The sequence below is a fragment of the Nuphar pumila genome, chromosome 13 (assembly GCF_984573655.1).
Source record: "Nuphar pumila chromosome 13, dmNupPumi1.hap1.1, whole genome shotgun sequence".
Lineage (NCBI taxonomy): Eukaryota > Viridiplantae > Streptophyta > Magnoliopsida > Nymphaeales > Nymphaeaceae > Nuphar > Nuphar pumila.
The window spans coordinates 78,705,101-78,720,760 of NC_143261.1; the positions used below are offsets into that span (position 1 = coordinate 78,705,101).

A 15,660-nucleotide genomic window follows, 5' to 3' on the forward strand; every position below is an offset into this window, starting at 1 on the left:
TGTGCCATTAAATCCAGTTTGTGTGCATGTGCATATCCATTTCATAACATTTTTTTAATAACTTTTTTTGTGTATCATATAATCTAGGACCACATTTAGTGTGGTCTACTCCAGGGTGCTGGAGAGGGGTGTACCAGGAGTGATGTTAACTTTCTGCTTTTTGCAAGAAATGGACACCCTTTGGACTCAAACCAATGTCTCCGTAGTGATAGCCCAAGAGCTACACTACTACACCAAGCAATAGCCCTCCTTGTGAAAATATCTCAAAAGAGATAATGTGCAAAATAAGCACCACCTCCATGAAAGAATATGTGCACAAAGGCACAAGAACACTTAGAATAAAATGTACACAAGGTACAAATGGAGAACACAAATGTCAAAATATAAAGAATTTTATTGAACCATTGGAGAATAATGCACAAGCATTGAATACATTTATGAGGGAGGTTCACCCCTATTTATACTAAAGAGGGGCCCCACTAGACGTTGGAGCCCCTCCAACGATTAGAAATCTAACCATTGGAGGGGTCCAACGTCTAGTGTTGGACCCCCTCCAAGGGTTGACTAAGCCAACAAGAAAGAAAAGAAAAAGAAGAAAAAAGGAAAAGAAAAGAAAGAAAAAGAAAAAAGGAAAAAAGTTTACAAACATACTCACTAATGTGAATATGCGCAAAAAGAGGGAAATACTTAAATGCCCTTGGGGGTTACATGATGTGAAAAATATATATATTTATATATATAATGATAGATACATATGCATATAGAACCGATTCCGGGGGAGAATATCTTTTAAATGATTTCAAAAGTTACATTGAAAATAATGGAATTGTTCATCAAAGGTCTTGCCCAAAAACACCTCAACAAAATTAATTAGTCGAACGAAAACATAGACATATAATAGAAACTACAAGGATCTTACTCATTTCTCAAAAAATTCCAAAAAGATTTTGGGCCGAAGCGGCTCTTGCATCGGTTTACCTCATAAATCGACTTCCATCCAAAAATTTGAATCAAATAACCCATTTTAAAACCTTGTATAAAAAGGAACCCGACTACAATAGACTAAGAATTTTTTTTGTAAATGTTTTGTTCTCACCGACAAGAATGAAAAACTATCTCCTAAAGCTATTCCTCGTGTGTTTTGGGGATATTCAAAAACACAAAAAGGATTTAGGTGTTATGATATTAAAAATGACAAACTATATGTTTCAAGAAACGTAACCTTTTTAGAAAATATGAGTAGTTTTGAAGAACATAAAACTCATGAAGATAATGTCGATTACTCTTTTTTGTTTGAGTTATTATCTAGAAACGAGGATTTTTTTAACGATGATGAATTAAATGATGATGAGGACATAAGTGAAAGTATTCCACAACCCATCCAACATGAAGAAGAAATGATAGTTGAACCAATTACCTATACATAGAGATAAAAGTACCTTTAGAAGTGCAATAGAGAAGGATAGTGACTCTAGTGAACCTTCCAACCACTCTCGAAGAACTGAAAGATCTAGGAAAAATCCTTCTAGATTTATATCCTATGAGTCTTTTTCTCCAAAACATAGGGCATGTCTTAGTGTCATTCACTCATGTCAAGAACCTAGGAATTTTAAAGAAGCTAAAAAAATGATAAAATGGAGGGACGCCATGGATAACGAACTTAGAGCCCTCAACAAAGCCAAAACTTGGATCTTTCAATATCTTCGAAAAGGAAAGAAATCAATAGGATGTAGATGGGTTTTTAAAGTCAAAACGAAGAGTGATGGCACTCTTGAAAGATATAAAGCCCGTCTTGTCGCAAAAGGATATAGTCAAGAATACGGCATTGATTACGAAGAAACCTTTGCCCTCGTTGCTCGAATAGTCATTGTAAGATGTTTGATCATCATTGCATCTATTAAAAAAAAGAATATTTACCAAATGGATGTTAAAAATATTTTTTTAAATGGAGATCTTAATGAAGGAGTTCACATGGATGCTCCTCCTGGCATGGACGTACCGAAGGGAAAAATCCTTCGTTTGCAAAAAGCGCTCTATGGTTTAAAACAAACCCCTAAGGCTTGGTATGATCGATTTAATGAAGTTATGATTCAAGATGGTTTTACTTCATGCTAAACTGACACTGCTCTGTTTGTCAAAAAGTCTAATGCAAGATATATGACTTCACTGTTGTACGTTGATGACATGTTGATAACAGGTAGTGACATAAAGGGCATCAAAAGTATTAAAACCACTTTAAAAGAAAGGTTTGAAATGTCAGATTTGGGGTATTTGACATACTTTCTTGGTATATTTCTTGTCTCAAACTAAACTTGCGTGTGAGATTCTTGACAAATCAGGTATTTTTGACAATAAAATCTGTGAGACCCCTGAAATTGTGGGATCAAAAATGAAGATCAATGATGGGATTCCTTTGAAGGATCCTACTCCCTATCAGCAACTTGTGGGGTCTCTAATGTATCTTAGCATCACAAGGCCAGACATCTCGCATGTCGTGCACACTGTAAGCCAATTCCAGCATGCTCCTACATCTGTCCATATCAAGGTTGCCAGACTAGGAAGCGAAAACGGGAAGCGGAAGCGAGAAGCAATGTATTTTAAAATGTATAGGAAGCGAGAAGCGAGAAATATTAAAAAAGAAATATAAGAATTGAATGAGAATCAAAATGAAACACAAATAAAAACTAAAATAAAGTGACTAATATTAAATTTCATGGTTTTTTTAGTGTACGAATTAAAAATGTAACAAAATCCAAAAATGATGACTACCAATTTAGAGAAAACACATGAAAGTGAGTGAGAAGAGTGAGAGAAAACACATAAAAAAACATGAAAAGTTGAGTAGGAGATCATATAAGAAGAATAGATGAAGCATGTAGAAAGCATAGGAGAAGCGTGGGGGAATCGAGGTTCTCATCAAGTTTTGGAAGCGTGGAGTATCGTGCTTCCGATGCAAGTTTTCGGGAAGCGAGCTTCCCACCTATCTAAGAAGCTTCCGGTAACTAAGGTCCATATGGACGTCATTCTCTGAATTGTCAGATACATAAGGGGAACCTTAAACAAGAGAGTTTTTTTTCCTCATCTTTTGAGTTAAATTTAATTGCATATACTAACTCTGATTGGGGAGGTGACCCAAATAATCGTTACTCCACTACAGGTTTTTGTATTTTTTTAGGTGAATCCCTGATCTCATGGAGATGTAAGAAACAACAGAAGGTGTCTCTATCATCCACCGAAGCAGAATATCGAGTCATGGCTTCTACAACCATGGAAATTGTGTAGATTCATCAACTACTACAAGACATTGGGATTCAGGTTCAAGGACCCACAAAGTTATGCTGTGATAATAAAAGTGCAATCTACGTTGCTAAAAATAACACATTCCATGAACACACAAAGCATATTGAGATGGACTGCCACTACGTTAGAGAAGCATATTTGTGAAAAGTTATAGATCTTCCTTACGTGACCTCAGAGTATCAGTTGGCAGATTTATTCACCAAGGCACTCTGCTCTCCAAGATTCAACTTTCTTCTCGGCAAACTCTCGATCATTGCGCCCTAAGTTTAAGGGAGGGTGTTAAATTGTGTCTCTATTTTTTGTATACATATATTTATATATATAAATATATGTATACAAAAAATAGAGACACAATTTAACACTCCTACCATATAACATTATTTCACTGTCGTGAATCAACCTATTAGCAATACTCTTACTATATCTATTGGTCATTTAAGTGGTCTATGGCATCATGAGCTCAACCATATTAAATCATCTCTAGCGACCGAGATGAGAGCTCAAACATTAGTATTGGCTACAATCTTCATGCAAGGTAAGTTGAAACATGGATGTTTGCTTCACTGTTCTCACTTGTCAAACTATTGTTGCTTTTCTACAGTAGTTTCACAAACTAATATAGCAATCACTATAAACATTGAGCCAACAGTTTCTGGCTATAATTAAAATCCCTGCACTTAGCATTTCTCACCAAGGAAGGTGTAACCCCATACATCTAGAACAACCTTCACAGAAACAAAGACCACAATTTTAAACTGGAAAAAAAAGAAAACAAAAATCTGGTTACATTCTGACAATCAATAAATTATTGAATAAACAATGCCTTCACAAAGAATATAAATATTTTGATTGGATGCTCAACTTTCCTAAGTAAACATTGCAATAGAAATTTAAAACAAGTTCATGGCATGTAGAAGAGAGATCATCATTTAAGCACACAGAAATGCAATATTGATGATTTACAATGACACTGAAGACACTTGTTATATCACTATTGTATAGCTAATTCAAGTTAAAACAATACTTCTTCTCAGCAATGCACTTCTTTATATCACTATTGATGTCTGAGGCAGAGAAAATCTCATAAGTTGCTTTGGCAACTTCTCGAAATTCGTCAGAGTTTACATCACCATTGATCAACTCAGATACTGCTCCAAGAAATTGCATGTAAGCTTGTCTCACATCACCAGAGGCTGCATTAATGGAGAAGTCACTATATAAATGATTGTACTGAATTTACAGACTTACGGAACAAAGAACCTCATAAGCTATGTTATTAGATGCAATATCAGATGCCTTCTCCTCAACAAGAAAATTAATTAATTTAGACCATGGACACAAATATCACCATGATTTTAAAGTATCAAAATGTGTACGATAATGATGATATTTTTTAAAATCAGTAGTAAAGTATTTTATGTGATGTTTAAAAAACACAATGCTTTCAATTTATATTGATATATTATCAAGACAATGTCAAGATTATTAAACTAAACTTGTGTACTAGTCCAAGGACATTATCATCATGACTCATCCCACATTCAGCTGCCACCTGTCACAATTAAGTATTACTGCTTTTAGTTTGTTGTGTTGCAGTATATTGTTTGCTACTTGTATACTTCACTGTTTTCCCGTTTTACACCACTTTAGTGGCCTTGTTGTAATTGGAGTCATTGTGTTGACTTTTACGTACTGCCCCATAGGGCTCCCACATTAATAAAAGAGAAGAAGAGTGTGCAGCCTCTACACACTAAAAGATAAATAAGGAACATATTGGGTTTTGAGGCTTCACTATTGTCTCTCATCTCCTGCACTTCCCTCTCATATTTCAGCAAGTTATTATGGTACCAGAGTATCACCACATCCCTATACTGATCATCTAAGGTAAGTTCTTATCCTTCCCTTCATTTTCCTTTGCTCCATACCTCTCCTCTCTCGTCTTTTCCCCCTTCTTTCACTTCCTATTCATCATACGTTTCTTTAACCTCTTCTAAGCATCTTTAGCCTTGGGTCCAATACCTAGCCTCAGTCCTGCTTCTCTGCACATTCTGACATCAGCAGTGTGACGCTACTCTAGTTCTTCTTCTTGCTGCCTTCTTTAAGCCAGTTTCCTCCTTGTTTCTGCCTGAAATCTACATCCTTGCTGTCTCCTTCAGTATTCCCTTTGGTCACATCCTACAATACCCCAATAGAGTGCCTTCCAACCTCTTCCCTTATTCTCTCTTTCTCTTCCAATATTATTGAGTCTTATCAATGGAAGGTGAAAACCCCCAAATTCCCCATGCAAACCCTATCTGGTTCTATCTCAAACAATATGTCCACATTCCCTAAAGTGAATATTATTCCCAATCCAAGCATCATACCCCAAACGCTAATCCTAGCCACCTTTATCTAAATTCCGGTCAACTCTCCTTGCCAAAAATTGCCATTAAGATGAATGATAGCAATTACTTCACATGGAAGGGTGTAATTATCCCACATATCAAGTTTTTTAGGCTATTGGGCCACATTGATGGGTGTTACAATGTTCTTACATCCATCATCACTCATGAAGAAACAAAGGAAGATGGCTCAAAGAAAGTGTTTATGGTTCTCAATCCGGTGCATTAAGAGTGGGTAGTCAAAGACCAAGGGCTGATTGATGGATATACTCTACCTTGTCCAAAGACATCTTATGCCAAGTTGTTGGGATTTCCACTGCGCAACAACCACAAGCATGACTGAGTTTAAAACTTTAAACGCCTCAAGCTTGGCACACATTTGGCTCCTTTACCAGCCTTAGTTATAGCCAAACATCAAGCCAATTGCCTAAAAACCGCTTGTGGCCTGGCCTATTACGACTAGTCCTGAGCTCGACACTCACCCTGCCCAAACCTGGCTTATGGAATAACCATTGATGGCCCATGGTCACTCAACTTTTCTATGGCCCATCAACAGGCTGATCAACCCAGTACAAATATGGACTTGCATTGGCCAGCTGTGGCCTTCCTTTCTTCAGCCAGGTTTGGGCTAGGTTGCAAGCCCCTGCATACTTGAGGAAGGACTAGGCTGTGGTCTTGAGCCTAACCTGTTCTTTTGACAGGCCAATTCTACCTGGACATCAGCCCAATGATGGGATGTTTGGGCCAAGCCAGGCCAATCCCACTTCGAATGTTAGGTAACCTATTTCAGGCTGCAACTTGCACACAGGAGTGTACTGTGGCATACCAGGGTTTCTAAGCTCCAAGCAGCTTAAGCCTCTAGTTACCAAGGGAAAAAGGCAAGTTGTGCTTTGGGACAAAAAGGTATCAAAGGTATCAACTCGAAAAATGAAGGAACCTAACAGAGATGGCTAGGCAGTCCATTACCAATCAAATCTCAATTTTGATCATTCATTTGTCAAAAAAAAAATCAACATTAAAAATAGCAAAGTCAACTAGCATTTTCAAGCCCCAAAGGGGTTTGGCATAGTGGGATGGAGCCTAGGCCGCTAGGCAGGCGGTCTAGATTCAAATCTCATGTGTGTCACCCCTTGCGCAAGCCAGAGCGTGGCGACAACCTGGGGGCAAGGGGTAAGCCCACAGAGTTTTATGCTACAAGGACAGTGAGCGTAAGCACGGCAGGCAGAGCCAGCGCGGCTAGGCCTCTGTTCCTGGGGGCAGTTTCTCCGTGTAAATAGAAAAAAAAAACTAACATTTTCAAGTGATTTAAGAAAAATTATTGTAATCTCCAGTAATAAGCAACACAATTTGCATAGTTGGCATACCTTCATCCCATTGATGAAAAATTTTACGTCCACGTTCAGAATCATTAGATGAGTTTCCTAACCTGCTTGAAAAACTGGATGTCAAGCTTTAATACACGAAAAAAGTATGGCAGTTCAGAACTCATTGAAACACTTTTCAACGGATAGAAGTCACATTACTTGGTGTAGAAGAATTATGTAATAACAGCAGCAGGCAACTAAAACAAAATGATATTTGGTATGAAAAGAAAATTGAGGTTGTGACTAAATTCACGACACCTACTTATCTAGAAACTAAAATTACATAAATTAGGCATATCTCTTAGCCACTACAGCACCACACATTGACCAAAAAAATGTGAAACAAAATATTCAAAGCAAAATATCATAATTCAGCAGCATCTTATGCACCACCGAAAACTTCAAATCTTGAATACTCAAATAAACCCCCTAAAAGAGTAACACAGTGGAATTACAAAAAATGGAAATTTACTAATTAAATCGACAGTAGTGTTTCAGAAAATACTTTTCAGAATGACTCAAGATGGGAACCTCCTGGGATTGAAAACAACAATTGGTCCAAGTCACACCAGATAGCTTAGGACCTTACCGACCTGTAGAACTGGTCGGAATTAGCAACTTACTGAGGTCAAATATTTTTTCTTTTTCTTTATTCTGATATAAAAGCTGGGAGAGAACCCTTTTCAAAACTGAAATTCCTCAGAATTGTGTAACTCGAGAACCAAACCATCTAAAAAACATTATCATGGTAAAAAAAGAAAGAAAAGAAAAGGACTTAATTATCAATCTTGCATGTATAATGGAAACAACCATCGGTTTATCCATCCAATGAATCAAATTATAGCCGATTAGGTGTTCATAAGCCGATGTTAAAGTTTCAATCAATTCCTACCAATTTCTATATCTATAGCATGAAATTAAGAATATGCATACAATAGGCCACACAAGATGCCTGGTGAAAAACATCCACACCAGAAGGTATATTCATACCAAAATGATTATATCAATCGATGACTTGTGAAGAGTTTAATCATAGATAATCTCTTAAACATCCATCAAATAAGTGAAGATTCATTAATTTGTGAAGAGTAAAACATAGATAATATCTTAAATGCTCCATCATAAGTGAAGATTCTTTAAATTGTGAAACATTATCATGTATAATATATATGTGTGTGTTTTATTTATTTATTTAGAGATAGAGAGATTGATGGGTGTAATAATCAAAAAAAATTATGTGGTTTTTATACATTTTGGGCCTAGGATCCGTTTCCCGGATCCATAAGAATCATACATAGGAATACTATTAATATATATATATATATATATTAATAAAACTAAAGAAATAAATAAAATTAATTTAAAACAAAAAGGAAATGAACAAAACTAACATTTTTAGGGTTTGATCCACAGTTGGACCAAATTGGATCCAAATTGTGGATCCATCATTAATTTGCTGACCCGGATCCACGTTAAAGATGGATCCAGAGTCGCGGGGTTTGGACCCGGACCAGGCTACACGATATTAAAATGAAAACAAGAATCGTGCCTACGGCACGATTCTTGCAAGAAGGGGGTTGCAGAAGGCGTAACCACCGGAGGGTTACTCCCACCACTTTTCTCGGAAGGGGTAGGGGTTCGGCTCGATAAAAGGGGATGGAGAGGGGTCTCGCCCCTCTTCATTCTGTTAAAATCACTTCTCTCTCCCCTCTGCCACTCGTCCCCCAGTATCACTCCCTCTCTTTCGATTTCGCGCACGCCGGCAAGGTCACCGACGTCAGAGAGCTCCCCAACCACCAACTGCTGTTGTCGCCAACAACCATTTTTCCGCCGAAAAAAGGTAGGATTTTTTACCTTTTATTGTTGGGTATGGACTCAGTCTGGTTGTGTTTGGATCGGTCAAGGGGGAAACTCTGATTCACGTTTGTTTCAAGCCTCTGGTGGGAGTCTTGGCTGCCGAGAAAACCCAAGTCGGTGAGATGGGGTTTTCGGTAGCTGCGACATTTCGATTTGGGGATTTTCTTGATTAACCGTAACTCAAAAAAAAAGAAAAACCCCAAATCTATTCGATTTGAGAGTTTTTCGGCTGAAGCAATGGATAACCCCATCTGTGAGAAAAAAAAAAGAAACCCCAGGTTTGGGGTGGGGGTTTACTGATTCTTGGATTTGATAAACCCAGATTTGGGAGGGGTTTCCGATTTTTGGTGTTAGATAACCCAGATCTGGGGATTTTTGGATGTAGCATTGGATAACCCCAGATTTGGGGGTTTACTTCCAAATTTGTTTGGGTGAATGTTGATTTTTCTGTATGTTTAATTCTGTAACAAAAATTATGCTTATGTAAATTTTCTGTTGGCAGATCATACCTATTTCATTCTGAAACATATATCATGCTTGTGTTAATCTATGTTGACCGATTGCATCTGTTTCATTCTATAACCTGATTATGTTAATTTCCATTAGCCGATCTTGATTGTTTCATTCTGGAAAACATAGCATGTTTATGTTGGTCGATTGTATCTATTTCATTTTGTAAAACATAACCTGTTTATGTAAATTCCTGTTAGCCGATTGTGTTTGTTTTATGTTGTGAGATATAGCATGCCTACGATAATTCATGTTAGTTGTTGAGGATACGGGTAATTACCATGTTTGTGGGAAATTTTCATTTCAACATTGAGCCCTATATGACAATAAACTATGTTGAACATACACAAAAGATGGTATATACTAGAGGTTGTCTCAACACACTCAGCACGTAATCTTGTGCACTCTGCGATATTTAGACATGTGCCTTGCCTAATGAGCAAGATGGATTGGATACCCGATGCGGGTACTTGAGGCTAATAACTTGTGCACAATGAAAAATAAATCTGGAGAGAAACTTAACCTAAATGGTCATATGCTTGACTGGTTTAAAGGCATCGGAGCAGTCTGTGTGGGTTTTATGCAATCAATATGAAAAAAGATTGGGATTGCTTATAAACTTTGTTAAAACGACTAAGGCTGGGAATCTACTACTATGGTAGTAGAGGGTAGTTGGCGGAAAATGCCCCTGCACTACGGGAAACTGATTCAATGAAAAGATCAACCCACTCAGTTCATAGGCTTACCTTGGAGAGGGTAGGTGGTACAAAACTCAGGGGACATGTGTTTTGCGCTTTGAGCAAAAATGGCTCGTTGGTCCCCAGTCCTCGGAGTTGGGGGACCCGGACTACCTATGTGTCCTAGGTGGTAGTTCTTCGTTCTTCTGCAGAAGTTAGGAATGCATCATATTTTGGTTCGGCCCTTGGGAGGTGTCAGAAATCGATGTGGCACCACAGATTTATCCAGCAGGAGAATATGAGAAAGGAGAGAAAGAAGAACAGAAACTTGACGGCAGCTACACCGTGTTTGGCGTGCCCTAATGATTTTATATTACATTATGTTACAAAAGGCATAAAGGCCCTTTGGTAAAAGGACTAAATTACAAAGTATATCCTACACCTACGCAGTACATAAGTTTACACGATAACATGGATTTGGATCTATTTCAGACCCGATCCAATACAAGAATAAATCACGTGTTTTCACCCTCCCTCAAGTTGTGCATGATCTTGAATCATGGACAACTTGTTCTTTAAGAACCAATAATGGTGTTTTGTTAGACCTTTTGTAAACGAGTCAACTACTTGATTTTCAGTCCTAACATGCGGAGGCATGATTTCTTTTTCCTCCACCTTTTGTCGGATGAAATGTTGATCAATCTCAATGTGCTTCGTGCGGCTGTGGTGAATCGGATTAAAAGAGATATTGATGGCGCTCTGGTTGTCACATAACAATAATAAGTCTGTGATAACTTCTCCTAGATTATGTAGTAGGTGCCTCACCCAAGTTGCTTCTGTTGTTCCAGCTGGCATGGACTGATACTCTGCTTTTGTGCTAGATCTAGCAACAGTCTTTTGTTTCTTACTACTCCATGATATTAGGTTATTTCCTATGAAGATGCAATAACCAGAAACAGACCTTCTTTCATCTGGATCACCTGACCAGTCTGCATCAGTATAAGTATTTCATGACCCTTCTTGCTTGACCAACTCCTTTGATAAGCAAGTCTATCTCCAATGGTTCCCTTCAAGTACCTCAAGATTCTCTTCACAATTTCAACATGTCTAGTTCTCGGCTCATGCATGAACTGAGATACTTGATTCACAGCATATACAATGTCTGGTCTGGTAATTGTTAGATATTGTAACATTCCAACAATGCTTCGATATCTAGTGGGGTCATGGTATATTTCTCCATCTTGCGAACTTAACCTTTGGTTTATAGCACTGGGAGCAGTCAAGGGTTTGCAATCTGTCATCCCAACTTTACTCAATAAGTCAAGGGTGTACTTGTGTTGTATAAGAGTCAAAACATCGCCTTTCTTATCCACTTCAACACCAAGAAAATATCTTAATTCCCCTAGATCTTTCATCTTAAAATCTTGCATTAGCAAACCTTTCACCACCTGTATGTGATCGTCAGAATTTTCAGTGATGACTATATCATCAACATATATGAGCAACAAAGTAGTCACATCTTCATTTCTGTAAATGAACAAAGAATGGTCAAAAAAACACCTACGAAAACCATGATTTTGTATTTTGAATGAGAAGCTTTCAAACCAAGATCTAGATGCTTGCTTTAACCCATAAAGGGCTCTTTTCAGCCTACACACATATGCTTGTGGATCTCCTTCAGCATAGCCGGGAGGTTGCTCCATATATACCTCTTCCTTCAAATCTCCATGCAAAAATGCATTCTTTACATCTAACCGACTCAATGTCCATCTATGTTCAGCTGCTAGGGAAAGGATGATACGAGTAGTTCCCATCTTAACAACAAGACTAAAAGTCTCATCATAGTCTTGTCCATACTCTTGAGTAAAGCCTCGAGCAACGAGCCTTGCTTTATGACATTCTATACTTCCATCCGGCTTGTATTTAATTTTGTAAACCCACTTTGATCCTACAACATTTTTGTCTTCAGGTCTATGAACAATCACCCAAGTTTGGCACTCATGTAGAGCTTTCATTTCTTCATTCATTGCTTCAATCCACTTACGTGACTTGATGGCTTGATGAAATGCAATAGGTTCGACTAGATTCTCAACCTGTGACATGAATAACTGAAAATCCAAAGAAAAGTTATCATAGCAAACCCATCTCTAGATTGGATGGTGATTCCTTACAGACCTTGTAGTGAGTTGGTTCATGCTCTCTTCTACATTGTCGGAAAAAGGATTCTTGTCTCTTCTAGTATATACTTGGCCTGAAATTTTTTTTAAAACCTTCAGATACAGCAGGCGCCACTTCTTCTGATATGAGTTGTTCTTGATGATTTTCCTCTCTTATCTCAGTTCTGTCACAAGAAGATTGGCTAAACTCTCTTTCACTGGCAAATAAGTTTTGCACTCATCCAGGGATCGTAGACTTCTATATTGCAAGGCTGACTTTGCTGAGATGAAAACTCACCTTCAAAATCTTGTTTATCAAAAATAACATTTCTCGAGATTTTAACACGTTTGGTAATGGGATCATAGCATCTATAACCCTTGTAGTCTTCTGCATACCCCACAAATCTGCATTTGGAGGCCTTATCCTGGAATTTGTTTCTTAGAGATTTATCAATGTGCACATAGTAAACACAACCAAAGACTCGCAAATCATTATAGTTAGGATGATGCTCAAAAAGAACAGAATAAGGAGATTTATCTGCAAGAACTGTCATAGGCAGGTGATTGATAACATGTATAGTAGTGTGAAAGGCTTTTGTCCAAAGACTAGTAGAAACATTGTTGTCATGGAGCATGCTCATGGCACTCTCAACAATATGGCGATGTTTTCGTTCAGCCACTCCATTTTGTTGAAGTGTATGGGGGCAAGATACTCGCCGACTTATCCCATTATTTTGAAGAAAGTCAATAAAGTCGGTTGAGGAATACTCACCCCCCCCCCACCACCATCGCATTGGAAATGCATGATATTGGTGGAAAATTGATTTCTAACCATTGCACAAAAATGTTGGAATAACTTAAAGACAGATTTGTGTTTTATGAAGTGTATCCAAGTATAGGGGAAAAGTTATCTATAAAAAGAACATAATATCGACGTCCAGAAGAGGAACATACAGGAGCAGGTCCCCATACATCAGAGTACAGGTCCCCCCCATACATCAGAGTACACAATTTCAAAAGGTCTTGAAGTTCTTTTATTTATAGAAGAAAATGGAAGAACATGACTCTTGTGTTAAAATGTAAAATTGTACATATATATATATATTATATTATATTATTATTATATATATATAAATATATTTTTCATTTCTTTCTTTTCTGTAATTTTTTTCCTTTATTTTTATTTTTTGTCTTTATGTCATCTAGTTCAGTTTGAACTAGAATGACTGTTGCTAGTCAAGTCTTGTCCAAACTTGACTAGCAATAGAGTTGTTGGATTGTGCTCTATTGAGTCCTCTTTCAGCTGTGTATATAAAGGGGTGCAGCCCCTCTTGTATTTTAGTTCCAATGCTTCTTAAGCAATTGGTTTTTCATATCAATAAAGAATACATTTTTTTATTTTGTTTCCAGTTATACCCTTTTTAAGGGTTATGCTTTAGTGTCATTCTTGACACTTGCCCTTGTGAATCTAAGCTTGTGTTTCGAAGATCCCCATTTCATTTCATGGTATCAGAGCCGCGGAAGTACTAAATTTTGAGGAAAAGTTGCCTCGGTTTTCATGTCCGTTTGCAAAAGTGTTCGTCACTTGAAGAGAAGTGTTTTATCACTTCATTGGGGAAGATTTCACATCTTGTTGTATTGTTTTTTCTTCTTTCTTTTTCATTTTCCTTCTTGTTTCTCTTCTATCCCTATTCTTTCTCTCCTTGTAATCGATGGATGACAATGATAAAGTCACCATCATGCCTATGAAACTAAGTGATACGAACTAGGTAACATGGGCTTCAATCATGAAGCACCATATATGGGGAAAAGGCCTATGAGGGATTGTGGATGGTTCTGATTCGGAACCTAAGTTATCTCTTGCTAAAAATGAGGGAGATAAAGAAGTCCCTCTATCGGAAGAAGAGAAAATCAAGGTTATTGCCTCATACGAGAAGAAATGGAAAAAATGGAGAATATCTCATGCGAAGATAATGTCATGGCTTATCAATAACATTGAAATTAAAAAATGCTCAAGTCTTGCCAAATTTGATCATGACGATAAGGCATGGGAATACCTTAAAAATATGTATTCCCTTAAAGATATTGCACACATGTGCAACCTCCAAGAAAAAGTTCGAATGATGACACAAGGAGACAAAACTATTCGTGAATATTACAATGGGTTGTCCGAACTTTGGGAAGAACTTTCCCTTTTAGAACCAAAGTGGCATTGTGTCGAAGACATCGAGCTTCGTCAGAAACAACTCGATGCTGAACATTTTTACAAGTTTATCACTGGATTAAGGCCGGAATTTGAAACCACTAAATCGGCCCTACTTCACCGGGGAAAAATTCCTTCGATTGTTGAAACTATTGAAGAGTTAACAATGGATGAAAATCGTCTCCGGAATGGTTCTTCAAAAATTGAAGATGATTCTGTTTTAACCAGGGAATCATGTTTGATCATATAGGCCTCCTCACTTTAACCGACAAAATGGTGACTATGATAAGAAGAAAGTTATTTGTCATCACTGTCATGAACCAGGACACTACAAGCCAATTTGTCTCAAACTTAAGGAGTTGAGAGAAAAAAGAGCTGCAATTGCTGCAAATGCACCAGTTTTCCTGACCCAACTAATGGAGATTTTTTCAGGCTCTCATCAAAGGTGCCTCTTCCTCATCTGAAGCTTCAACCGACGCAACAGCCTCATCTTTTTCTGATCCAGGTAAAATTTCTTGGCTCATTGACTCTGGTGCATCTTTTCATATGACCCCAAATAATCAAAGTCTATCCAAATGTGTTAAAAATAAAGCAAGTGTGTCAAAGGTCTTTACTGCTGATGGGACTTCAATTAAAATAGAAAGAACAGGAAATTTTGAAAAATTTTATAAAACAAAGAAATTTTCTATTCTAGAAATTAGACATGTTCCCAAATTAAATTTAAATCTTTTATTTGTATCTCAAATTTCTGATTATGGGTGTAATATTTCTTTTTCTTCTCGTGGTTTTTGGGTACAGGATCGCCAGTCAGGCAAGCTGATTGGGGAAGGCCATAGAGAAACAGGACTCTATTACATGGATTTTTTGGAAATGCCGAAGAAAGCTTTTTGTTATAATATTCAAAAAATAGAGTTGGAACTGTGGCATAAGAGACTTGGTCACGCACATATAGCCAAAATCCAACATTTTTCAAATCTAGGAAAATTTTGTAACTCTGAATCTGTAAAACCCACATTATTCCTTCATTCTAATCAAATTTTTATGCGAAATTCTTAATTTAGATCCGGGGATCCAAGTTTCGGATCCAGGACCCATAAAAGGATCCATATAGAATATCACATATATATATATATAATATAGTACATAAATGAAAGCTAACGTGTGGATCCGCGTTGGATCCATTTGGATCCGACCTGCGGACCCACTTCAGTA

General features: G+C 37.4%; 1 protein-coding gene across 4 annotated transcripts in view; it reads right to left on the minus strand.

Annotated features, from left to right (window-relative positions):
* Positions 1–15,660, minus strand: part of LOC149818818 (U5 small nuclear ribonucleoprotein helicase) — a 264,200-nt gene that overhangs the window by 229,983 nt on the left and 18,557 nt on the right. For 3 of the 4 annotated variants that reach the window (XM_089985540.1, XM_089985539.1, XM_089985538.1), the window contains exons 2-3: positions 7,046–7,107; positions 4,325–4,493 (exon numbers count right to left, since the gene is read on the minus strand). In XM_089985540.1, the coding sequence (XP_089841666.1) occupies positions 4,325–4,493; positions 7,046–7,107 (231 nt within the window). Of the gene's footprint in view, positions 1–4,324; positions 4,494–7,045; positions 7,108–15,660 lie in introns of those variants that run through there. The other variant, XM_089985541.1, reaches the window with a different exon arrangement.